This window comes from Caretta caretta, chromosome 2 (genome assembly GCF_965140235.1).
Source record: "Caretta caretta isolate rCarCar2 chromosome 2, rCarCar1.hap1, whole genome shotgun sequence".
In the NCBI taxonomy this organism is placed as follows: domain Eukaryota; kingdom Metazoa; phylum Chordata; order Testudines; family Cheloniidae; genus Caretta; species Caretta caretta.
Genome location: NC_134207.1, coordinates 24452659 through 24478099, shown reverse-complemented (window position 1 = coordinate 24478099; position 25441 = coordinate 24452659). Strand labels below are relative to the sequence as shown.

General features: G+C 45.2%; 1 protein-coding gene across 1 annotated transcript in view; it reads right to left on the bottom strand.

Annotated features, from left to right (window-relative positions):
• The window catches only part of SNTB1 (syntrophin beta 1), a 176891-nt gene extending 154758 nt beyond the window's left edge, over positions 1-22133 (bottom strand). Inside the window, exon 1 of the mRNA XM_048841573.2 lies at positions 21394-22133. Within this exon, the coding sequence (XP_048697530.1) occupies positions 21394-22000 (607 nt within the window). The 5' untranslated portion in view covers positions 22001-22133. The remainder of the gene's footprint in view (positions 1-21393) is intronic.
• Between the last annotated feature and the right edge of the window lie 3308 nt (positions 22134-25441).

Here is a 25441-nt window from a genome sequence, read left to right as displayed (position 1 = left end):
ATGGAAAGGAAATGGCTCCAGGAATGAATGGTGTGTGGGAGAAAATTCTGTTACTGTTTCTTTAAAGGCGCAGGTGCCGCCTTGCCAAGGGGGTGGGGCCAGGCTCTCCTCTCCCCCAACCAATCAGGAATGAGCTGAGAAGGAGACCAGCATAAATTCGTCTCCTCTCTCATAGCAGAGGAGACAGAAGCAGGCTGCCAAACCCTCTGATCCTGAGGATTAAGTGGGCCCAACTGAGGTAGTAGCTGGCTAAGGCTGTACAGCAAGCTAAATTACAACCCTGCTCCCGGAGGAGAGCTGGGGCTCCTGCTGATTTAAAAAGGACAATAATTACCTGAATTACACAGCTCCAGGAGCAGGCTGGGGCTCCTGTTGTAAGCCGAGACAGAGTGACTGAGAGGACACCCTAAGGGGACTGGAAACAAGGCCCAGCGGGCAGGCCTTCAGAGAAACCCAGAAAGCCAGAAGAATCTTTTATCTCAGATTTTTGTTATGGACTTATTTTGCACAAGATTTTATAATAAACCAGCCCCAAGAAGGATACTGTTGAGTCAGGAGGACCTGAAATGGAGTTACTGGGTTCCTGAGAGGGGAAAATGAAGCAGGGAATGCCTGGAACGCCACTCTTAGCCGGTAGAAGGCACTCTAGGGCAGTCACATCCTGTGACACTTTGCATAAATAGTTATTTTAATATTCCTTTAGACTAAGCTAAGCATTGACATCTCTCACAATTTTATCATGAGCCTTGCAATATATGGTGTTTTTCTTTAAACCCCAGCTCCTGAGGTCAGGTGATTATGTGAGAATTTCAGTTTTCCTTAAAAAAAATAGTTTTTAGCCCTCACGGTTGCAGAGAGCAGCTTGAAAATGTGAACCCTCAAGGCTCAAAAACCAGAAGGCAATAAAAAGAACTCACAATTTAGGTTTAAAAAATTCATGAGTTTTTCTTGGGGGAGGGTAACAAGGGGGGGAAATCTGATTAATGATGTTTGAACACTTGGGGTTGGCAATACTGTAAAAGTGAGAGGAAACTTTCAAAGAAATGAACGCCTAAATGTATAAAATAAAAAGGAAGGAGTTAGCCTCTCTTTCAATAAAATGTACTAAAGACTGTTTTTAACATTGTCCTTTTAAGAACATACACTACATCTCAAACAACTCCCCTAATAAAGAGGTCTAAATGACTTTTTTTACAAATGCAGCCCAAAACCTAGATTAGTGTTTCATTTCATGCGGAATCCAGTTCGCACTTATGTTAAACTTTATGCCTCTGTGCATTGTGACAGGGTTGGGCCAGATGGCTTTAGGAAAGTAACAGAAGCCAGATATATTAGCTCCAGGCTAAGTAGGTCCCCTTTCCCTGGGTAAGGTAACAGGGGCGGTTCCAGAACAATCAGGAACCTTCTGGAGACCATTAAGACAGGCTGATTAGAACACCTGCAGCAAATCAAGAAGCTGCTAGAATCAATTAAGGCAGGCTAATCAGGGCACCTGGGTTTTAAAAAGGAGCTCACTTCAGCTTGTGGTGTGCATGTGAGGAGCTGGGAGCAAGAGGCACTGGGAGCTGAGAGTGAGAACGCGGACTGTTGGAGGACTGAGGTGTACAAGCATTATCAGACACCAGGAGGAAGGTCCTATAGTGAGGATAAAGAAGGTGTTGGGAGGAGGCCATGGGGAAGTAGCCCAGGCAGTTGTAGCTGTCACACAGCTGTTCCAGGAGGCACTCTAGACAGCTGTAGTCCACAGGGCCCTGGGCTGGAACCCGGAGTAGAGGGCGGGCCCGGGTTCCCCCCAAATCCTCCTAACTCCTGGTCAGACACAGGAATTCAGAAAAACGGCCAAGCTGAGGAGTGAAGCTCCAAGGTGAGCAAATCCGCCAATAAGCTCAAGACCCACCAAGGTAGAGCAGGAACTTTGTCACAGCATGTATCACAGTTACTCAAGAGGTCAGAAAAGTCAAAATATTATTAGATATCTCTTGCTGCATGTTCTTCTGGGCATTAAAGTACAGATATCCTAATAATGGGGCTGTTAAAAAGCGGTATGCCTGTTCTTAGAAGATCAAATTTTATACTTTCTTTGGACGGATTTTTGGTGTGTTTGACAAAATGGAATATTTAATCATTAAGAAATGATACCACACTCTTTTAATGCACAATCCAGCTACAAGATCCACTACCATGGACCTATGAGGAGTCCCATTGATTGACTTCAACCCATTAACTACAAACAGTAAACACCTCAGGCTAAAAAACCTGGAGCTTCCCTGCAGTCTTTGGTGTGGGAAAATTATTTGCTGGCCATTTTTCCTCCTCCTGAGACTCCACCACAGAACAAACTATTAGAAAACCAAATAAGCTGCTACACATGAAATCAGCTACAAAATTCTTACAGCACATGGGATGTATGCTGGAGACCCAGTAACAGGACACAGCCATGCCACACTGTGAATGCTCAGAATGTCATCCACACCCTGAATACCAAAGGACCTTGAGTGCTTTCTTCCACCACCCCTCCCTCAAAAGCACAAATATCAAAAATATCACAATCGGGATTTTTTGCAAAGCTAACAAAATTTAAAGGCCATGAATCACGTAACTTCACTTAACTTGGTTTACTGGAGTGTAGCTCAATCTGCAATGACAGGCCAGTGGAAGAAGGTAGTCTTTGGAACAAACCCCTGAATTTGGGAGGGGGTGTGTGTGAAAATAATGGGCTTTGGCTCCAGCACAAAGCATCTTAAGCATCAGCTTTCTAATTAGTGTCAGTAGACACTTGATAGTGCTCTCTATTTTACTGGGCAACCATTGTTAGGTTCCCCTCACATCAGACTACTTCTTCAGTTGAAAGAAAAGGAGTACTTGAAGTGAGCTGTAGCTCACGAAAGCTCATGCTCAAATAAATTGGTTAGTCTCTAAGGTGCCACAAGTACTCCTTTTCTTTTTGCGAATACAGACTAACACGGCTGTTCCTCTGAAACCGTTCTTCAGTTGAGTGATGCAATTTAAAAAAAAAAAAAAAAAAAGCCCTTGAGGCTAGATCCTGCTATAAGTGTGCTCGTGTGCACCAACTCCGATTACTCTATCGGCCATGTGCTGTTTTCTTAGGGTGGAAGGTCCATGGCACAATCAGGAAACATTTAGTCAGACAGTGGTACCCCCTTAGTACACAGAGCAATAAAAGCACTGTCCCCAGTGCAAACATTCCACACTTTATTACAGACTGCTTCAACTTGCATACTGTCCCCAATTTGCTACATGCCATCTAAAATCCTGAAGATATACAGTGCTAGGGGAGGATTCCAGGAATTCCACCTGATGCAAAGGCACTGAAGAATGTTTCTCAGTATCAGCAAGTTGTAGGCGGTTTCCTCCTGCTTCTCCCAAGTGCAGCTGAGATATGCTGTAATTCAGAGGTGTCCAGAGTGTGATACGCAGATGAAATGTTGCCAAAGAACCTGGCAGCACAGGCCTCAACTCCCTATCATTAAAGATATGAGTGGCTGTAATCTGTGTCATTTTATACAAATTATGTGCTGCTCTTGGGTTCCTGACAAGTGGTTTATGTGGCTCTTAATGGGGCCAAATCTGGGCACCCCTGAATAACATGAATTAAAATACTGAGCACTTCTTTTTTATTTATTTTTTTTACAGTGCTTCGAAAATGTAAAGAAAAAAAAGGCCCAGTACTGCTCCTATTGACATCAATAGCGGATTTGACATTGAATGCAGTGGGAGGATGACTGGGCTTTCTACTTCTGAGCTACGTTCCCTGCTCCATATTCTTCTCTTATGTTGCTTCTAAATTTATTTTTCTTTCCGAACATCCAACAATGAACACAATCTGCCTGATTCTCTTCTCGTACATTGGCATAACAATAGCATCTTGTGTGGAACAAAAACCAGACCGGAGTTCAAAGTCCAGCTAGCCATTTTCAGAATTAGGTTCAAAACAGAGACCAAACAACTCAGATTTGTTTGTTTACTTTCCGTATATGAGGGAGGTTGAATTACCCCATTGCTCATCATATGGAAGCACTGGTGTGTACCTTCCTGCTCCCCAACCCCAATACCTGGGATTCATTAAGGAGGTATTTCCACTAAATCATTGCAAAAGAGCAAAACTGTGCAAGGAAAAAGTTTGGAACAAACAAAAGCAGCTTTGCAAGGCAACACAGTGCTGCTGCTCTATAAGCCAGTCTTCCATAAAACAGCAATCAAATTCAGGGAACCAATTCTGAGTCTCTAATCAGAGAGCAAAATCTTAGTAATTAAAGTGCCCTGTACAGTCTTGTGACACAGCTGAGGTATTTTATGGCTTATGTTAAACTTTGGCTAATATACATTTACTCAGATTAATTACTTGGTGGATAGTTCGCTCAGGAGCATTTTTAAGCTGATTGAGGGAAAAGACACTTGTATCCTTTTTATGATGGGCAAACCACAAACATGTTACTGCTTCGGTTTAGAATCCATTTTTCCCATTTCCCATGAAATAAGGCCAGTAGCATAATTCTGTTTGTGTACTGTACAAACAAAGCCATTTTGTTTCAGACTTCGGTATTGTTCTTCTGGGCAGCTCTGGATCACAAATTTTATACTGACAGAGTTAAAATATAGCTGATCTCACATTTTTCAAAATAATTGTAATGACATAACAGATTTTTAACCATTAGACCCCCTTCATCAAACATACGTAATCCAATTGGATACTGTGGGGAAACTCATATGCATAAGTTTGTAGGATCTGAGTCTAAATTCGTACATTCTGCAATACTGCTCTTGTTTTGAAACAAGTTTGAAGTTTCTACATTTTGTTTTCTGATGTTACTTTTCCACTGGCACACACCTTTTATTTGCTTGTTTGGTTTTGGTATACTTGGATGGAAAGGGAAAGAAGGGAGCAGGAATGTTAATGAAAAAGCTTAATACTTTTTATTCTCACCTTGGGCTTGTTAGAGTATTATTCACCATCGGTTTCTCCAAAAGTGAGACATTTTAGACAGTTGAATGAACTCATGTGGACACAGAGGAAAAACAAAATCTGGGCCTGATCCCGCAAATACTTCCCCACGTGAGTAACTCTACACACGTAATAAATTCCACTGAAATATATGAGTCTACTCAGGGTGCGTAACGTTACTCAAGCGTGTAAGTGTTTTGCAAGACCAGGGACTAGGCAAAGAAACAGACTTCAGCTGTACTAGCAGCATAGGGGTTTACGATAAACAGTGATTATATATATGTTAAAATTAAACATATTTTAATTCTCTACTTTATGGTTAAATCCCTCTTTTAATTGTAGGTGGCAGCATTGCAACTCTAAAAGAAACAAGATAAAGAAGCATGTCAACTCTGGCATTTAGCCAAAAGGACATCACCAAACGACGAGAGCTCTCCCCGTCTTAGGATACCACTCAACGCTAGTGAATGTCTGTGCAGTTCCAGGAAGGTGTACAAAGCATTTAACAGGAGGAAATCATCAAGTTTAACACTTCACTCATGCAATTGTTTATTTAGCTGTAAATGCAGTTTCTTGTACAAGACTATTTTGATAATCAGCCTGAGAAGTGTCTGGCTGTTTTTAACATTACCGAATGTTATAATCAATACACAGAAAGGCAGACTGACTTATGTTTGTGACAGTCACATAGCAGCAAGTTTGCAGTTCACTGGAAACCAGAGATGAGTCAAATGCAATCTCCACAGTGAAGGGGCTTCTAGAACGGTATGTATTGTCTGCCCTGTAATCTTACATCTTGAAGTACAACCCGCCAGAAAGAAAAGGAGTACTAGTGGCACCTTAGAGACTAACCAATTTATTTGAGCATGAGCTTTCGTGAGCTACAGCTCACTTCATCGGAGTGAGCTGTAGCTCACAAAAGCTTATGCTCAAATAAATTGGTTAGTCTCTAAGGTTCCACAAGTACTCCTTTTCTTTTTGCGAATACAGACTAACATGGCTGCTACTCTGAAACCCTCCAGAAGACACTAAAGTTGGCCTGATCGGAAAACCAGAATTTTTCTTGCAGAACTGTCCACAATTTCTCCTGATTGTATCCTAGGGAGAGCACATGGGTATCTAGTATATCTACTGCTATACAGGGAACATGAATTTCTGCTAGCCATGACTATTTGGAGAAAATATGACTCCCCAAAACCAAACCAAACCAGAAACTAAAATTTTTGGTGTTTCAAAAAAAAAAAAATGAAACAAAACAGACAACCAAAACAAACAAACTCCTGTGGCTATTTCTCCCCATCCCCAATATAATATTTTATTTTTGTGTCTCTCTACTGTTCCAGTGCTTCTTCTGGGCCAGAAGAAGAAAGTGATGAAATGCTGCTTGGAAACCTGTTCATGTAGCACAGGGGTCGGCAACCTTTCAGAAGTGGTGTGCCAAGTCTTCATTTACTCACTCTGATTTAAGGTTTCGCGTGCCAGTAATACATTTTAATGTTTTTAGAAGGGCTCTTTCTATAAGTCTATAATATATAACTAAACTATTGCTGTATGTAAAGTAAATAAGGTTTTTAAAATGTTTAAGAAGTTTCATTTAAAATTAAATTAAAATGCAGAGCCCCCCAGACCGGTGGCCAGGACCCGGGCAGTGTGAGTGCCGCTGAAAATCCGCTCGCGTGCCGCCTTTGGCACGCATGCCATAGGTTGCCTACCTTTGAAGGAGCATTTCCTGCCGTATCACATACAAGAAGCATCCAACGTTTTTGATACTCATCTGAATCTGGACTCTATCCCTTCTGAGATTTTCCCATCATTAATAACTATATCTGGAGTCTAGGATTTCAGTGCAAGTCAAATCACTTTGCTTTATAAAGGTACCGTGACAAAGTGGGAATTTTTTGTAATATTTTTATGAAGCCTATGTGTGCTTCAGTTCCCCTGTGTATGCTGCAGTTACCTAGTGCAGCGGTTCTCAACAGGGGGTCTGCGAACACTTTCAGGGGGGCCACAGGGCCCCGCAATTAAAACCCAGAGCCCAAGCCCCAGCACCTCCTGCAGGGCTGAAGTCAGGAATCACAGGGTTGAAGCCCCAAACCCCTGCACCCCCCACCAAGTTGAAGCTGGAAGCAGCCGGGCTGAATTCCAGAGCCCTGAGCCCCAGTGGGGCAGAAGCCTTGAGCCCATGGGCAGAGTCAGGGGTCACGAGGGTGTTTCCCCCTCCCAAAACTATAGTGCAAAGGAAGGGCAGTCCTGGGGCAGCTCCACCTCCGCCCCCCCTCCCCACACACACACAGCTCCTTCTCTCCCCACTCCCTGGCCAGGTCAGAGGCAGGAAGCCAGAGTCGGGCAGCATGGAACAGCTGCTGCTCTGGCTGGTGCCATGGAGCAGGCAGCCACGGCGTTCCCTCGTCTCCTGCTGGTGCAGGGGGTTGAAGCTGCCCCTCAGCTCCCAGACCCTTTGCTCACACAGCTAGTAAGAGCCGCCTGGGAAGGGAGACCCAGCTCCATGGCTGGCAGAGCCCTCGGGGAACAGGGATCACAGGGGAGCCCTCCAGACACACAGCCACTAGCTACCCCCTCCCTGCACCTTGAGCTACCCCCCTGCCTGCATACAGCCCCTAGCTACTCCTCTCTCTGCACCCTGAGCTACCCCTCTGCCCACATACAGCCCCTAGCTACCGCCCTCCCTGCACGGAGCTACCTCTGTGCCTAAAAAAAGACCCTAGCTACCCCTCTCCCTACACCCTGAGCTACCCCGCCTGCACACAGCCCCGAGCCACCCTTCTCCCTGCCCCCTGTGCTGTTTTCAAACTTTTTGAGCTGAGCCCCCCAACTTTGCCACCCCTCCCCCAACCCAACCCAGACAGGCAGGTGGCCTGTTGAGGTGAGTCAGAGGGTGGAGGTGGTGCTCCCTCCATGGACTCCGCCGTGCGGAGCTAGCTCAAGCCCCGCTGACCCCTGTCCACCCACAACAGAAGTCAAACTACACCTATGCCTGAATCCCCACCCCCCCTTCTCCTACTGGGCCCCTGGAGTTTTTAATAGCAAGTTGTGGGGGGGCCTCAGAAAGAAAAAGGTTGAGAACCTCTGACCTAGTGGATGGAAAAGGACGATTGGGACAAGTTAAGAGACAGGTGTGAATGGTGCCTCACCTCCCTGTCCCATATCAAGAGACTATAATGACAGATCCAACTGCCTGGTCATTGACACCTAGAAAACTATGACCATAGATTGCCCCACCCCTCCCATCTCTGGAACAAAGAACTGGAGAGGAGGGGGTTGAGTGTGGGCTGCAGGAAGCAGGCAGGCACACCTGGGAGTCTGACAAAGAAGGTCAGATGGAGGGAGGGAGATGGAGCTTGAACTATGGGGTTCACTACAGCTTGGCTGGGCTCTGAGCAAACCAGAGTGGACTACGCTTTAACCTTCATTCCTCTATGCTAACCTAAGGACTTCCTTTGCTGTGTTCCAGATAACTAATAAACCCTACTGTTTTGACAACACAGTGCGAGTGTAACTGCAAATGCTTGGAGAGGTGCCTTGATCCCTAAAAAGGATACAAATCTCATGAGGGGTCTGTCTCAGCTGGACTTGCTGAATGGAGTTTCATAGTTTGAAGCAGCAGCACCACAGACCCAGAAGTCCAGTCTAGGGAGACGGTGAAGCCAGGTGGCTGAGCCTGGAGGAACAGTGAAACCCCTAAGGGGTCTAGTACACTGGAGGAGTCCCTCTTAGAGACTGTTCCAAAGCTGGGGCCATAGCCCTGACTCTGTGGTGCCGGTCATAGATCCAAATTCCAACCCATAACTGATTGTATGAATAATTCACTCTCTTTGGTTAACACTGAACATTAGGTTAAGAAGTAACTAGTGTTTAAAGAACTATCAATGACCAGCACAGAAATGAGCTCTGAGGCTGAACTGGTGTCATGTCTATTCTATTATCGATTTTCTAAAAAAAATTCTGGAAAGCAGAAACTCTCTCTTCAATAGGAGGTAGAATAGCTTTACTACCAGAGGATACAGAAACTGGAAGGCAGCTTGCTCCCCTAGGACACGATCCTGCAATAAGCTTTGCGCAAGTAGATCCTTGTGCTCATACAGTCCTGAGGAAGTCAGTCAGGCTCCATCAGGGAGTGGGGTTTACCCATATAGAGTTCATCACAGAATCAGGGTCACATGAACAATAGACTAATAAAGTCAGGATATAACCACATCAAATCTTCCTTCACCTCCGTAAACTCCACTTAACACACAATATATATACACGTGTGTGTTTTTCACCCTACTAAATTTGTGCGTTGAGGAACAGAGAAAGAGGGAAGAAAAGAATGAAGTACTATTGCCTCAAGTCCCTCCACAAGAAGCTCATCTTCTGTAAGTTTGTGAACCCTTCTCCCTAATTAGCTAGAATAGATACCTCTACATGTAAGTCTTTAATAAAACAAAAGTTAAAGGTGTTATGACTCCAGGTGAAGCAGAACTGAAGTTGCAGCTGTAACAAGGAGTAGTTGAAAAGTTGTGCATAGAAAAGGTACTTGGCAATTTTTAGAGGCGTTAGAAATTTATTTAAAATTTCTCTCTTTCTTCAGGTCTTTGCTGTGAATATCCTGGTATTAAGGAAACTTACCATCTTACAGGTAAGAGTATCTGAAAAATACCAATTTGAAAAATTAAAATTTTCATCATAGATTTGTAGAACAGTTTCCTGTAAAACAGGCAACACATGAGGGATACACTGTGGCAAAGTATAAAGATTTTATGAGAACTCACATTTCGTAGTATGACAGGTTTCAGAGTAACAGCCATGTTAGTCTGTATTCGCAAAAAGAAAAGGAGTACTTGTGGCATCTTAGAGACTAACCATTTATTTGAGCATAAGCTTTCATGATGAAGTGAGCTGTAGCTCACGAAAGCTCATGCTCAAATAAATTGGTTAGTCTCTAAGGTGCCACAAGTCCTCCTTTTCTTATTTCGTAGTATGTCACTCACAGCTTCACTACTCATTAGCAATGCAGCCATCTCAGCTCAGGACAATACAACCCCAATACCACACCACAGCACCATAAAATGCATGAAGGTATATGTAATAGGGAACAGAACAGAAACCAGTTAAGAGGGATAACATGTCCAAAAGCTTTGTTGGAAAGTTATAAAAATACAAATGCTTGGGTATATAATGAACTACATAATTATGATACTCGTTATTTCAGAACTACTGTGTAGAGATGTCCAACATCTTCTGGCCAAATAGTTTTCCCATTTGAAAATGTCACTTTATCAACATTTCCACAAGGAAAATGTCAATTAAGAAAATGTTTTTATTTTCTGATCAGAAAATTCAAAATAAATCTTTTCATTTTGAATTGACATTTTGAAACTAATCCACTTTAAAAAAAATAGAAATGTCATTTCAAATCAAAATGAAATAAAAAATCCCATGGAAACCGTGGAATTTTTCCCAGTCAAAACATTTCAAAGTGGTATTTATTTTTTCCAGAAACCTTTTTACTAGAAAAATGTGGGGTTTCTGACAAGTCCTATTAGTATGTAAAACTATGTTCTCATGAAAATATGATGATCTTGCAGGTTTTAAATAGCAAAACCAGACATTTCAATTAACCTACAATGGCCCTGATCCAGTGTTCCTCACACAAGCAAATCTCAGCAGGAGTTTGCTCTGTTTTGGTGGGATGAGGATTGCCATATGGGTTCAGGCCCCGTATTTATTTCATCGAGGCTTTACGGATTAATTCTGCTATTTTGACAGTCCATTCTACACCTTTTTTAAACTACAAGTATAACAGGTGGTGAAAGGAAAATGTAACGGACTTTGAACCATTTTTGAGTTTTAGGAATCTTTGTAAATGATCTTTTTAGAATCTGTATTTAAAGCCTTTCCTTAATCGGGTCTTTGAAGGTTGATTTTATTGTATGTGAAGTGGAAACATCAATAATTTGTTCCTTATATGTTTCCTTTATGGCCTACCCCCGTGAAACATATGGGCACAATTTACTTACCCAGACAGCTATTTGTGAATGGATTGTGAACAGATTTTAACGTAATTGCTTTCACTAACATTTTTACCACATGAGGATCCTGTATTTTTCCAATGCTTTTTTTGGCTGGACACCTCTCTCCAGAGCTAGAAGACTGAAGTTCTTGGTGACCTTCAGTACTTGCCATTCAGTTTCTAACACAGGAAACTGGACTTACAATGCAGGCTCTTCTCTAGGCAGGATGAGGAAGTGTCCCTGAAGTGGCTAGGGACTGCATGGCAGAAACAATGGATTAGCAGCAGCCTCTATAATACCAGCAGAAGTTTTGTAGGCAAGTTTTATGTTGTTTTGCTCTCTCTCCTGACAGCATGCTCAACACTACTTCAGTTGTTTAAAGAACTGGAGTTGTGTTAACATTTTGTCAGGCCATTTACTTGGGCAATATCCAGACTCTACTGTTTAGAAATGTGCTACATGAACTTAACTTTCGCAAACTGCAGTAATTACGTCTGGATGCTTCATGAGGAGTATACAATTAACCAGTTCATTCTGGTTTTCAGTCGATACCCTTTCTAGTTCTACTCATGTAAATACAGTTAGGAAGACATGTTTGTTTTCAGAGAGTTAAAGTCAGCTGAATTCTGCTGCTATAGACCCTGGATGAGACCTCTAGTGGCAGAATACACAGAAATCACTACTCTGCTGGGGTAGGAGGGAAAAATGGGCCAGCACTGCCCTCAACACTGAAATAAGGTTCACCACGGAAATAAGTTTTAAATTGCCTATTATATACATATCCTCCAGGAATGTGCTCTTCTGTTACTGGTTCTGAGGAGGACCCCACCACCACCACTATGCATCATGGATAAATGTCACACATACCAGGCAAATCAGTAATTGTGTAAGATTAGCTGGTACGAATGAGGTAAGAGCAGTGGACATTTAGAGAGGATAAAACGTTCTTTGGAAAGGCACAGCAAGTTAAAACTTTACACAACCCCCCTCAGATTAGGGGGGGAATGAACGAATAAAACTCAATTAGCTCAAGCAGCAGCAGTGTTGAAAACAAAGCTTGCTCATCTTATTCATGCAAAATACTCATTAAGTCCAGGTGTTAAATTCCCCCCCCTGCAGTTTCAAGCCAATGGGAGTTTTGCATGAATAAAGCAAACAGGATGTAGCCCACTATGAGGAATCAGGTCTGCAACAGCATTTTCCATTACCTACTTGTTATTCCCTTTAAGGCCTCAATCCTGCTCCCACTGAAGTCAATGAGACTTTTGCTATTGACTCCAGTGGAAGAAAATAGACACCACCCAGGCTGGGGAGGGGGACTTTTTGCAGTGACTGAACCTGGGACCTCTCTCTGGATGTAAAACATGAGTCCCTATTACTCAAGCTAAAACACCAGGACCATCCACTGAGAGGCAGTAGCAGACTCAAATGTCTCTGTGTGACCTAGCCACTAGAAGAGGAAGGCAAAGTACCACATAGTTAGAGTGGGTTATGCTACATCCCTCCTGAATACCTTGAATACCAAAAAGAAAAGGAGTACTTGTGGCACCTTAGAGACTAACCAATTTATTTGAGCATGAGCTTTCCACGGTAAACATCTGATGAAGTGAGCTGTAGCTCACGAAAGCTGATGCTCAAATAAATTGGTTAGTCTCTAAGGTGCCACAAGTACTCCTTTTCTTTTTGCGAATACAGACTAACACGGCTGTTCCTTTGAATACCAAATTCACTTTACTGTTCCTCCAATAAAAAGAAGAAAATTGCACCAGCAATGAATTTGACCCCTCAACTTCAGAACCTTGCAGAATCAAACCCAATGTCAGTTGGCAGATAAAACAGTTCTGGTTATCTTAATTAACCAAATCTCATCAAATATCTCTCTCACCTACTGATCAATATTCACAAGTATTCATTACATTAATGGTATAAACTGAAAATTGCTTTTGTACCACTGAACACACTAACAACAACAGAGCAATAAACTTATTTAAATGTCACATTACTTTTAAAAGAGACATAGGTCTGACTGAAATATCCGCCTCATGAGTATGACCCACAAACTGTAGGGTCAAATTTTTTGCTGGTGTAAACAATCAAAACTCCACTGAAGTCAACAGAACCCTTTTACACCAGCAGAAAATTTGGACCCTACTTTTTTTCCTAAAGGTTTTATATTCTGATGTTCAAACACTGAATATGCTTTAAAATGGAGAATTAAAACAAGTGGCAGGTGGAAGGGGAGAAATACTGCTCTCCTAGGACCCAATCCTACTATTGGGCATTTCTTCAATAAGCAACCTTAATTACACTAGTTGGGGCCTTTGATGTGAACAAAAACCTACTAACAAGAACAAAGTTACTCATGTGTATTAGTGTTTCCAGGAGTAAGGTCTGACTTTAGTTGAAATTATTATTACTGTGCTTAACTTTAATAAAAACAACACATAAAATGTCCCTAAACCATGAGGAAATAAAAAATGTATTCAAAGCCCTATTTTGGATCGGGCTTTATTAGTTCTGCCAATATAGTAACCTCCAGTAGCTCAGCAAAAGGCTACATAACATTTTAATCAGGAGTATACTGTATGTTAATCATTTCAAATCAGAGACAGTCTCTCCAGTCTACTGTTCTGGCTCATTTCCTTACAATTAAGAACTACATCTTACTCAAGTGCTACAATACAGATATATGACTTCAGATGTGACATACGGTGCAGTGCCCTATCTAAGTACAGATTTAGAGATTACTTAACCCTTTCAGTACTCGGAATTGTAGACAGAATAATTAAACAGACCAAAATGAAAGCGGCTAGTAAATCTAGCTTGCCAGACAGTTAGCCAAAAATTAGGCTTCTTGATTTCATTAACTTTAAAAAGAATACAGCAATGTAACGAACAGAACATCAATCCGAACTCTGTGTGCAAAGCAAACCTGAGGGACCTGTTCACAAAGTATATGCTTAATTGCATTCTACGAGATAAGGGAGAATAGACTTCACAGCTAAAACTCCATAGCAAAACACACCTCATAAAATACATATAGTCACTCACATGGACAATCCCAGATGATTGATGAGTTGATGCCATCCTTGATACCTTTATGCCAATATTTCTGGCAGTTTTGTTGTTCCATTTGATGCATTGGATTATAGGTGATATGCATCAATGTTTAAATGAAAAAAGTTATACCTCCTTGTAGACAAGCTTGCTAACACTTCTGTTTTGGCCAGATTTAAACTTGAAGTAATCAGAATGTAGTTGACCAACTTCAACTCAGTAATTACTCAATTCCCCCTGCAGGTGCTGTTGGAGAAGTTACTTTGTGTCCCAATTTATTATATTGTGCTGCTATGCTCCGTGATCCTGCAAGATGCTGGGCACCCTCATTCCAATAAACTCCCCTCTTCACAGGCACACAAGGCACAAAATGCAGTGGAAATATCACCTTTCTGCTAGGCATGGAGGCCAAGCCACAGAGACCTATGCAGAGGCACTCTGAGTTGCCAAGGAACAGTGCTCTGCAGAAGGCACCTACACAAGACTGTGAAACGGATGGGGAGCAGTAGGTATATGACTCAGGGCCCAACACACAGCGTGATCCACAGCCCCAAATGCTGGGTGAGGGGCAGGGAGGAGCTGTGCAAAGGGCAGCAGCCATTAATCCTGCCAACAGATTCTCGCAGCTGACATGACCTGGCTGTGTGTTCCTTCTGAGTTACTCGAAAGCCTCTCCAGCCCTGAATAATTTTGTCTCTGGAATTTTTTCGTATGCACCGTTCATCCCATTTCCTGCTCTCTGGTAAACAGATTAGATACCAGCCCTTGGACAGAACTGTAGACCACTTCCCCACTCAGTACAGAACTTTGGGGCACTGCTGAGAACTAACTATTGGTCCCACTCTTTGTTGTGTCTCTTAGCCAGTTTCCAATCCATGACAACACCTTCTCTCTCCCTGCATGACTACAGAGTTTCCTTAATACCCTCTGGTGAAAAGTTTTTTAAATGTCCAAATAAATTACATCTACCAATCTTCTTTATCTACTTGTGACACTTCCTCAGGGCATCCACAACCATAGGCCACCATGTTACCTCCTGGCTCAGCACAAGAGACATGTTGGTGCTAAACTGTGTATCAGTTCCCTGCCCCCACAGCAAACTTCTCAAGATCCTGCCAACCTTTATTTTGCCTTGCAAGTTAATACTTTGTGTACCCTAGTCCCTGAACTACCCAGAAGCAACTCCCTGCAGTGTCCAGCCCGTCACTCGACATTCACACTAATTAGCAGGTAAGCTGTCCCCAAACAGACAGTGTACACACAGCTGGAAGATTACTCCTCAGGATCAGGTCCTTTATAACATAAGAACAGCCACACTGGGCCAGACCAAAGGTCCATCCAGCCCAGCATCCTGTCCTCTGACAGCAGCCAACACCAGGTGCCCCAGAGGGAATGAACAGAACAGGTAATCATCAAGTGATCCATCCCGTCGCACAGCACTGTAATCTATGGTGAAAACAAATATAAATCCATTAACAAAGAGCAAAGATTCACAGATTCAAGTGAGTGGTGAGTAAGAATAATGGAAACAGAAATGGTTATGGTTATAAATAAAACAAAAGTATATCACGCTTTCCAGAGACTAAAACTTAACAGGCTACAGCCCTAGTTTCTCACCCTCTATATCTATCCAGGACCCATTTCTTCAGAATCAACCCCCTTTATAGATCATCATTGATTAGATTAAAGTGTTCCCTCTCAATTCAAAACTAAGCTTCAAAACCTTTACCATAATTTTCAGTCAAACGTAATTATCAGGACTCAGATTATCGCACAGTCCTTGGAAGTGGTGTAACTGAGACTAAGATTATATAACTTTCTTCTTTAGCTTGTGATTTGATATTCAAATAAAGGTGTTTAAAAGATATCGAGAACACCCATTAAGCACGATCCAGCTTCTAGATGATAACAGAGGCATTTGTTCAATTAGATATTTGCTGGTATAAAAGGAAGTGATTAGACTATTTTACATATTTGCTGTAGGTATAAGGAGTAGGTTTATCAGTGAGGAACAATACATGTGAGTGGCAATCTCAATTTTAGCTCTACGTTCCCTGGGCCAAAGCATACATAGATTTAGTTAGTGGCTATAGTGTAATATATAGGTCAGCAAGGACATATTTTGTGCCCTATATCTCTCTTACTATTTTCACATTCTCGCAGGAGATGGGCATTGTTTCACAAGTAATGTCTTTTGCGATCCCCTAAAAGTAACTTGTTGCCAGGGCATTGCTGTAGGAAACACATGGCAACATAGGTAAGTGAGAACAGTTTTTCAGTAGCCAACAAGTAGCCTTTGGCCATTTTGCTTTATGTGAAGTAGACTGCTGTTTTATAAGGGTTGAATTATTTTTCTTTTTCAAGAGAAGATTAAGAAAAGGGAAATTTATTACAGTAGTTGTTTTTCACACGTTGCTTTAGTTCACACTTTAAATGTACATAATGTTAGTATTTTCAACTCCTAGAAGTATTGTATATAAATACCGCTGGGGAAATATTACACCGTATCATACTACAGAGCAACAATATGCTTCCATTTACTCTAATGAGCAGAAAATTGCTCCTATATGACTATTATTCTAGTCTAATTGAGAATCACAAAAAATGCTGAGTGAAATACATACAAACTTTAAGAACCCCTATGAAGATCCATTCTGTGTTTAATGCTCTGCTGCTTGCTCACCTCCATCATGTCCATCTCCATATCAGCATGTTAGAAAGTGATATGGTTCAGAGGTGTATCCGAATCCTTCTGACATAAACAGATACATTGGTTAGATTATTTTCCTCTACCCCAGACCAGTGAATTAGCGGGCAGAGGCAATCCTGCCTGAAACCAGCACAGATTATGTTTTGTTTTTTACCTTTATTGTAGGAACATAAAAAGGGAATCTGTACAATACAATCTGTTTGGCCTTTTAGTACCTACAGAAAGTGCCATGATGTAGCGATCACTCTTAGATGCTTTTTAATACTCTTGTGATTCAAAAAACAAGGTATCTATCTACTTGAACATAAGTACGTCGCATTGCACAATCTCGGAGATCACTAGGTTTTCTGTGGTGTCTGCTGTAAGGGGACCAAATTTAATAGAACTGGAGGGAAAATATAAATTATACACACACATTTTTTAAGCAGTAGCTATTAGTGTAATTTGGGCAGCATTCCAGGCCCATAGGTAAACAGTTCACATTTTATAAAGAGATATTCTCGTCTCCCATCTAAACAGCAGCTAAGTGCATATATGGTTAAACACAAATTGGAGGATGACAATCCAACCTCAGCTCCAGTGCTATCCCCACTCCCTCCGCTCACCAGCCTGCTCCCTTCCCCCATCACATGATTTTCCTGTTGTGGGTCTAAGCAGGGACTAAAGTAAGGGGGCTCGGAAGGAAGCACATCTCCCCCTCCTCAGGGAAGATGACAGGGGAGCTGTCCCTCTTCTACCTGGCAGCATTCCCTACAGTTCTCCCCCCTCCTTCAGGGACAGCTCCCCTTCCTTTTTCCAAGCTTCTTTAAAGCAACTGGGTGTGAGCCCCTTCCACCTAAAGTCCCGAAACAGCATCCTCGCTGCCTCAATTACTTTCTGTTTTCAAATTTCTGTAACAGACTCATCCTCTGGGGATCAGGCACTGAGGGGGACACAGCACATGCTGATCAGCAGGTTACACAAACGTCTTTCTCGAAATATACACTCTAAACTGGTCTTGCTTTGCTTTCATGTTAAAGGGGTTAGAGATTGTGGGTGTGCCACAAGCCCATAGCAAGGCGCAGGGCATCGTTCTGTTGCCCAAGGAGCAGAAATAAGCTGAGCTATCCCTATACTGGTGCAGATTACATCCCCTTGCACCAGCTCCAATACATTGGCTGATGCAATTGGGGAGAAGGGGTTAGAGCTAAGGCTCATCCCTATTGCACCCCCATTCCCCACACCCACCCACATAGGAGGGGAAGCAGCAGCTCGCCCCATATATGCATCTCTCTCTCATGTTAGTACCTGCAATGCAAGTGGCAAGCACGGGGGATAAGGGGGTGCCTTCCATTGCCTGAGCCCTCTGTGCTGGCATGTGCCACAATTTGACTCTCACTTTGTCAATACATCATTTAGCTGGTCAAGCATTTTGGCATAGTGTTTCTATGGAGGATACCATACAAAATGAAGGCCCCACTACTGTGAGGTGCTGGGTGCCTTCAAGCCTCACCCACTTAAATTGGGAACAGAACGCAGCCAGCATCTTTCAGGATCAGGCCCTTATAACTCCATTGCACTGAACTTGCCCCTTCAGATGTTGTTGCTCAACAGGCATGAGTAAATTCCATTATTTCCCCAACAATATAAGCATAACGTATCATGACACCAGAACTAATGTGTTAGCATAGCAGCTGGCAATGTTCCTCTGCCCTGCCAATTGTTTTTAATGGGGGAGAATTCCTGGAGGATTGTCTCTTGCACACCTGTGTGTTTTTTCCTGCAAAGCTCATGGTTTTTAATACAGAGCTCTCTAGGAGGCTAGGGCTGTAAGTAAATCATATAGGGGCATAAGCTTGTTCCCACTGCAGGCAACAGCAAAACCCCCATCGACTGCAATAGGCAAGCAGGAACAGTCCAGCTGTGTCAGCCTCTTTAAAAAACAAAAAGTTTAAAGAACCTTTGAACTTCCTTTGTTCAGCCATAAAAGGACTGTTTTAAATGGCATCACTGAAGAGTGATCTGCAAAGTGGGAAACTAGCTCTCTTGTTTTAAGCAGCCTTTCCTTCGTAGATTCCCTGTCAACTGAATAGCAGGTTCTGGGAGACACTATGGCAGATTCTGATTTCAGCTTCTCCAGTGGACCTGGCCCAATGTAAGTATTTCAGCATCAGTCATCCATTGGAGTGACTATTAAAATACACCACTGAATGATGAGTACTACTCTATTGCAGAAATAAGGCATCAGCATTCACTTCAAAGGAGGAAAGAGCTGAAGGCAGCAGCTGCAACAGGGTTTAAAAATGGGGGATGGAGGGGCACAGGAGCAGACTGATCCCTGGTCAAACTGCCTGGTCTTTGCTCCTATAGGGAACAACACTCACTCTTTTATAAGTGTCGCACAGCTTCTGCATGTCCAGTTTTGTGTATTGTGCATAGGGGAAAATAGTTAAGAAAATTATGCAGTATTTGCTATGTTAATCATTAGACAACACCAAAGGTCAGATTCTGTCCATACATAGGTAACCTCTTACCAAAGATGGAATTTGGCCTCAGTAACCTCTCCCTTTCTGCTCTCTGACCTAGTAGACCTTCATGAACTATTTCACTGCTGGGTGAAGAAAAGGGGCAATTAGATAAGAACACCCTGACAAACAAGTACCCAATTACTTCTGGGCGATGTGGTCCCGTTGTTATAAGATGCAACATTGATCAGTTCCTCACTTTCACAGCCAGAGTCAGATGAAATTTTCTTCCTTGTCTTTTACCTAACCACAGACTCTATCTGGTTTTAAACCAAGGATTCTCATCCCCTTTCCATACCATAAACCCATATTCAGCTATTTACAACTGATCCTAAAATGCACCCCATAATCCATAGCACCGGTTCCCACGGCTCCTCCAAGAAGCGTTACAGTTCTTCAGTGACTCAAGAGAGGCACATCAGATATTGTACTGTTGTTTAGTAGAACCAGAGGGAGGACAGGTTGCAAATGACTGAGGAAATCCGTTTCAAACTAAGATAGAAGACATGGAATGGCAGCAGGTTCACCACCTCACTCCACAAATGCTAATGACTCTAAGGTCAAGAACCGCTGGTTAAATGAACTTATGTACAAACAAACAAGCACTTTATCAAACACACACATACACACCAAGGGCATTTTCTTTTTAAACACACACTAGTTTCTTTCTGCTGAACCTTTTCGCAGGTCTAGCAACTAAATTATCCCACAAGGAAAAGACACTTATAAAAGATTTAAAAAAAAAAAAAAAAAGCTTTCAACTCCTCTGAAACCTGTTTGAGAAGGGAGATCTATGGAACTTTTTTTCTGGTCTTTAACTTATCCTCTCTCTTGTTTTTGTCTCTCTTCCCCCAGCCCCACTTGCCTTCTTTTTTGGTCTTTTATATCGTCTGTGCCAGAACTAACTCATTTAGAGTGAGATTCACTTCTTTTGCATTCAGTTTTTAAGGTGGCTTCTAAAAGATCATCTCACTGCTGCTTGGGAATCAAAGTCTCTTTTTTTCCCCTGCAAATGTTTCAATGAGATATTTGCCAATTTCAGTCAGATTTGTTCCCTTTCCCCCTTGCTATGAACTGGGGGAGGGGTAAATTTCAATAATTTCAAGTCACAAGACACAGGTTGGCATAGCTCTGTGTGATCTGATCTGCTTGTTTCTCTCCCCTTTTGCAGAGCGAAAGTAGTAGTCAAACTCTCCGCCTTGTGGATCTGAGGTCTGCTTCCCCCCCTTCACCCTGTCATGTGTTATCTCAGCTGTTTAGGAAGGTTTTCCTAACCACTTCTCCTTGCAGAAAGAAGGGCTGCAAAGCCCCAGGCTCGGGATCCTCGAGATACTTTTCACTTAACCCAGTCAATGTGTGTGATCTCAGTGGTTCAGGGAGTTTTGTCACACTTCTTTCCCCCAGTGTTGGAGAGTTTCAAATCCTTCAGCTGTGTGGCCAGAGACATGCAGTTGCTTTATATCCTGCTCGGGTTTGCACTGTAGTGTAGTTTGTGTTCTGATCTGGCTGGTGAGGCTTTCCTACTCTCTCTGTCTTTTTTTTTTTTTTTTTTGGTCTTCTTTTTTTTTTTAAACGTGCACGCAGAGAAACTTGCAAAGCCGGCAGCTTTGCAGCTGGGGTTCCTGGAGTTCCTTAAATCAAATTAACTCCTAACGTTCCCTAGCCATAGACTGGAACCTCCCTGCTAGCGTACGATCCGATCTGCTTTCCTTATACCGAGTTGCAAAGTCCTGAGCTGCGCGCCTGGGGATCTCAGCGCTGCTTTACACAGATTAACTCTTTACTTTCCAGTCACAGACTAGCACAGCCCTGGAGTTCGTGATCTGAGCGCTCCGGTGAGGACAGGTCCCTCCCCCGCCATAAACACGCCTGAGAACAGGTAGCAAAAGTGCCCAGCTTTGCAGGCTCCGTCACCCCTTACCTACCGCTGTCCCCTAGGCACCAGCAAAGCCCTGATCCGCGAGTCTCTCTCACGGGTGCAGGGAAAGTGGCTGGGGCATACCGGAGTCACGGTGTCTTTCCCCCCCCGATCATCCCCTACCTGCCCCGCTGGGCGACCCTGGCCTCCCCTTGCAGAAAGGGCGCGTGTGCGCGGCTGGGGAAAGGGGGGTGGGGGAAGCTGCCGGGCCCATTTTAACCCCTTACCTTCCAGCAGCACCTCCTTGCCGGCCCGCTTGAGCGCCTGCACCGCCTCGTCGTGGGTGGCGTCCCGCAGGTCCGTCCCGTTCACGGCCAGGATGGCATCGCCCACGTAGAGGGCCTGGGTCTGGTCGGCCGCCAGCCCCTTGAAGATCTTGCTGATGAGGATGGGCATCTTGTTCTCCTTGCCGCCCTTGATGCTGATGCCCAGCCCGCCCAGCTCCTGCTTCTGCACCTTCACGCACCGCTTCTTGTTGGAGATGGCGTCGGGCACTTGCTCGGGGAGCTCGGTGAAGGCGGTGCGCACCCCGCGGCCACCCCCCGCCTTGGGGCTGCCGCCGCTGCCCGCGGGCTCGGCCGCCCCGCCGGGGTTGCCAGCGGCGCCCGGCTGGCTCCCGCGGCCAGCGGCAGCCCCTCGGCAGGGCGCCCCGTTGCCGCTGGCCCCGACGCCGTTGTGGGCTGCGCCGTCGGCGCGCTCCTCGCAGCTCAGCACCAGGGCATCCTCGGCCAAGTTGGCCAGGACTTTGTGCCAGCGGTCCCGCACCAGGACTTCCAGCCAGCCGCTCCGCTGCTGCGCCCGGCCGCCGCCGGCTCCGGCTGCCGCTACCGCCATCTTTGGAGCATTCTTAGCGCACCATGTGATTGCACAGCCCGACCGACAGCCCGCCGCACACAGGACAGGGCTGCGCCCCGGGAGCGCCCCGAGCGCCGCCAGCTGCGCCGGCGGGGCGGAGCAAAGCCCGCGGTTAGCCTGGCGCCCCAGGCGGCGGCAGCCGGGCAGCCGCTCACCTGATCCCGGGCGCCACCTCCCGCCCGCCCGCCGGCCGCTCACCTGCTGCGGGCGGCACGTGGCGGGGGGGCGCCCCCTGCAAGGCACAAGCGGGGCAGCAGCCCACCTGCTGCAGGCCCTCGTCAGCTCCTGCAGGTTCCCGGCCACCTCCCGCCTACAGGAGGGTCCATGGCAGGAGGCGCCCGGAGGGCAACTCACCTGCTCCGCGCACCACTTAATCCCTCTCCACCCCCACCTCGCAGCAGCAAGCACAGATGAGTCAGTAGACGGCCCTCCCCAAACCAAGCGCGCGCTGAAATCTACCCAAATCCGCTCGCAACCCCATTCCTCCCGGCCGTTTACCTTCCATTTCTTCCTGGGGGCAGTCTCTCCACTCTCCTCCCCCGATCTTGGAAGACAGCGGGCTAGGTCCCTTCCCTTACGTGATCTCTCCACTTTTGCCTGTCTTTCCCTTTACAGTCTGGATAAGAAGGGACTCCCACTCCAGCTGAGCCAGTGTCACTAACCACAAATGCCCCGACAATAGCACAGACTCAGAAGGGTTTGGGGACAGAACATGAACATCAGATTGGCCATACTGGATCAGACCATTTGGCCCAGTCGCCTGTCTGCTGCCAGATGCTTCAGAGGAAATGAGCAGAACAGGACAATTATTGAGTGATCCATCCCCTGTTATCCAGTCCCAGCTTCTGGCAGCCAATGTTTAGGGACACCCAGAGCATGGGGTTGCATCCCTGACATGGGCAGCATGTATTGTAGGCTGCACCTCCCCAAACAGCCGGGGCGGGGCCCTGTCCACACTCTGCCTGAAAGGCTCCCTCCTGCTTTCCTTTCCCCCTTGGCCCCAGCCCAGGCAGGCTGGCTGCTCCTCTTCAGGGAAGTGGGATGGGGCTGAGAATGGGGCTAGGGCTGGCCTGCAGCTGGGACTTGGGGTGGCTGGGGCTGCCCAGTGCTGGGGGGCCCTTGGGCTCTGGGGCACACCACGCAGTGCTTGGAGGGTGGGCTGCCTGCCCTGTGCTCGGAGGAGCCTGGGGGCGCTGGGGCTAGGAACCATGTGCTGCCCACCTGCCCACTTGGGGGGGGCTGCGTGCCGCCCACCTGGCACTTGGGGGCTGGGGGCGCCGCCCGCATGCCTGAGGCTTGGGGGTCCACAGCCCACCCACCCCATGCTTAGGGGCTGGCGGCCACAGGGAAGGGGGGCTCTGGGCTCCAGTGGGAGAAGAAGGGCTCTGGGCCTCAGACAGGAGGGGTGAGGCCTGCTGGGGGGGGGGGTAGCCTCCCTGAGTTGGCAGGTCACCTGCCACCCATGATCCCTGACCATCCTGGCTAATAGCCATCGATGGACCTATCCTCCATGAACTTATCTAATTCTTTTTTGAATTGGGCTTTTTGGCAATGAGTCCACAGGGTGACTGTGCATTGTTTGAAGAAATACTTCCTTCTGTCTGTTTTAAACCTGCTGCCTATTAATTTCATTGGGCGACCCCTGGTTCTTGTATTATGAGAAGGAGTAAATAACACTTCCTTATTCACTTTCTCCACGCCATTTATGATTTTATACTCCTCTATCATATCTCCCTTTAGTTGTCTCTTTTCTCAGCTGAACGTCTCAGTCTTTTTAATCTCTTATAAGGAAGCTGTTCCATCCCCCTAATCATTTTTGTTGCCCGTCTCTGTGCTTTGTCCTATTCCAATATGTCTTCTTTGAAATGGAGCAACCAGAGCTGCACGCAGTATTCAAGGTGTGGGCATACCATGGATTTATATAGTGGCAAGTGAACCCAGTGCTGACTTGGGCTTTCATACCTAGCACTCTGTCACATAAGGGTCTCTGAGTAGCCTGTTGACTGAGACAGAAGCAGGACCAAGGAGGTCCTGTTACACAGCATTATGTACTTTCTGTCTTATTATCTATCCCTTTCCTCATGGTTCCTAAGGGCATGTCTTCACTAGCAAGGTTCAAGCGCTGCCATGGCACCAGCCCTGGGAGAGAGCTCTCCCAGCACTATAAAAAACCCACCTCTATGAGGGGAGTGGCTCTCAGCACTGGTGTACTGTCTACACTGGCTCTTTATAGCGCTGAAACTTTCTGTGCTCAGAGGGGTGTTTTTTCTCACCCCGGAGTGAGAAAGTTGCAGTGCTGTAAAATGCCAGTGTAGACAAGGCCTAACATTCTGTTCGCTTTATTTGACTGCTGCTGCACATTGAGTGGATGTTTTCAGAGAACTATCCACAATGACTCCAACATCTCTTTCTTGAGTGGTAACAGTCATAGGCGACTTGTGCCTCTTGATACTGGGCCGGGGGGGGGGGGGGGGGCACAATGTAAAGGAGGGCACACGTGACCACCCCACATGTCACCTCTGGGAGGAACTTGCAGCCACACCTACCTGGGCCAGGGCAGCCAATCCCACTGGCTCCTGGGGCTTCATCCCTGTGGGGCGAACCAGGACTCAAGGCCTCAGCCCCGCGGGAGGTGCCAGGGCTAAGGGCTTTAGCCCTGCGGGTTTGAAAATATTTACCAGAGCTCCACTCTGGACAGATCTAGCTGAATTTAAATCCAGGCTTTAGGACCCTTTGGAGTGGGAGGGTCCTAGAACCCCGGGCTCCAGCCCAAGCCCAAAAGTCTACACAGCAGTGAAACAGCCCCACAGTTCAAGCCCTGCAAGCCCAAGTCGACTGGTTCAGGCCAGCTGTGGATTTTTCTTTGCTGTGTAGACATACTTGTAAGCAAGGTCTGAATGAATGCTTCCCAGACAGCTAGCGGGGAGGGGAGAGACTTTGGGTGTGTTTATGTAAATACAATTTGCTCTTTCTCTGCTTACATATTCAGCAGACTTTGGCTGGTGTTGGGTTACAAATCACCTTAGTACTGAATGCAGGGGTAGTGAAATATGGTTACCAATGTTGTAATTATTGTAGGAATACAGGAAAGCAGGACTGTGCTTAACCTATCCCAAATGGGGTGGGGGTCACCCTCAGTTGAAAGAACCTTGGTAAATCAGGGGCTCGAATGCCAGAGCCTTGTAAAAATAAGAAAGGGATAGATATTCTAGTAAGGAGACTGTAAACTGTTACCAGGGGTTCTTTTCTACCCTGGTTTAACCTGTTTTTCCCCACTGTTCAAAGAATAGAGTTAAGTAGGCTTTATGAGAACCTTGTTTGTTATTTTTATTGCTCAATCAGAACTGAAACCAGTGATTATAGGACTGTGTTCTGCCCAGCCTGCTAAGAGCTAAAAATGATTGAGAGTTGAAATCATGT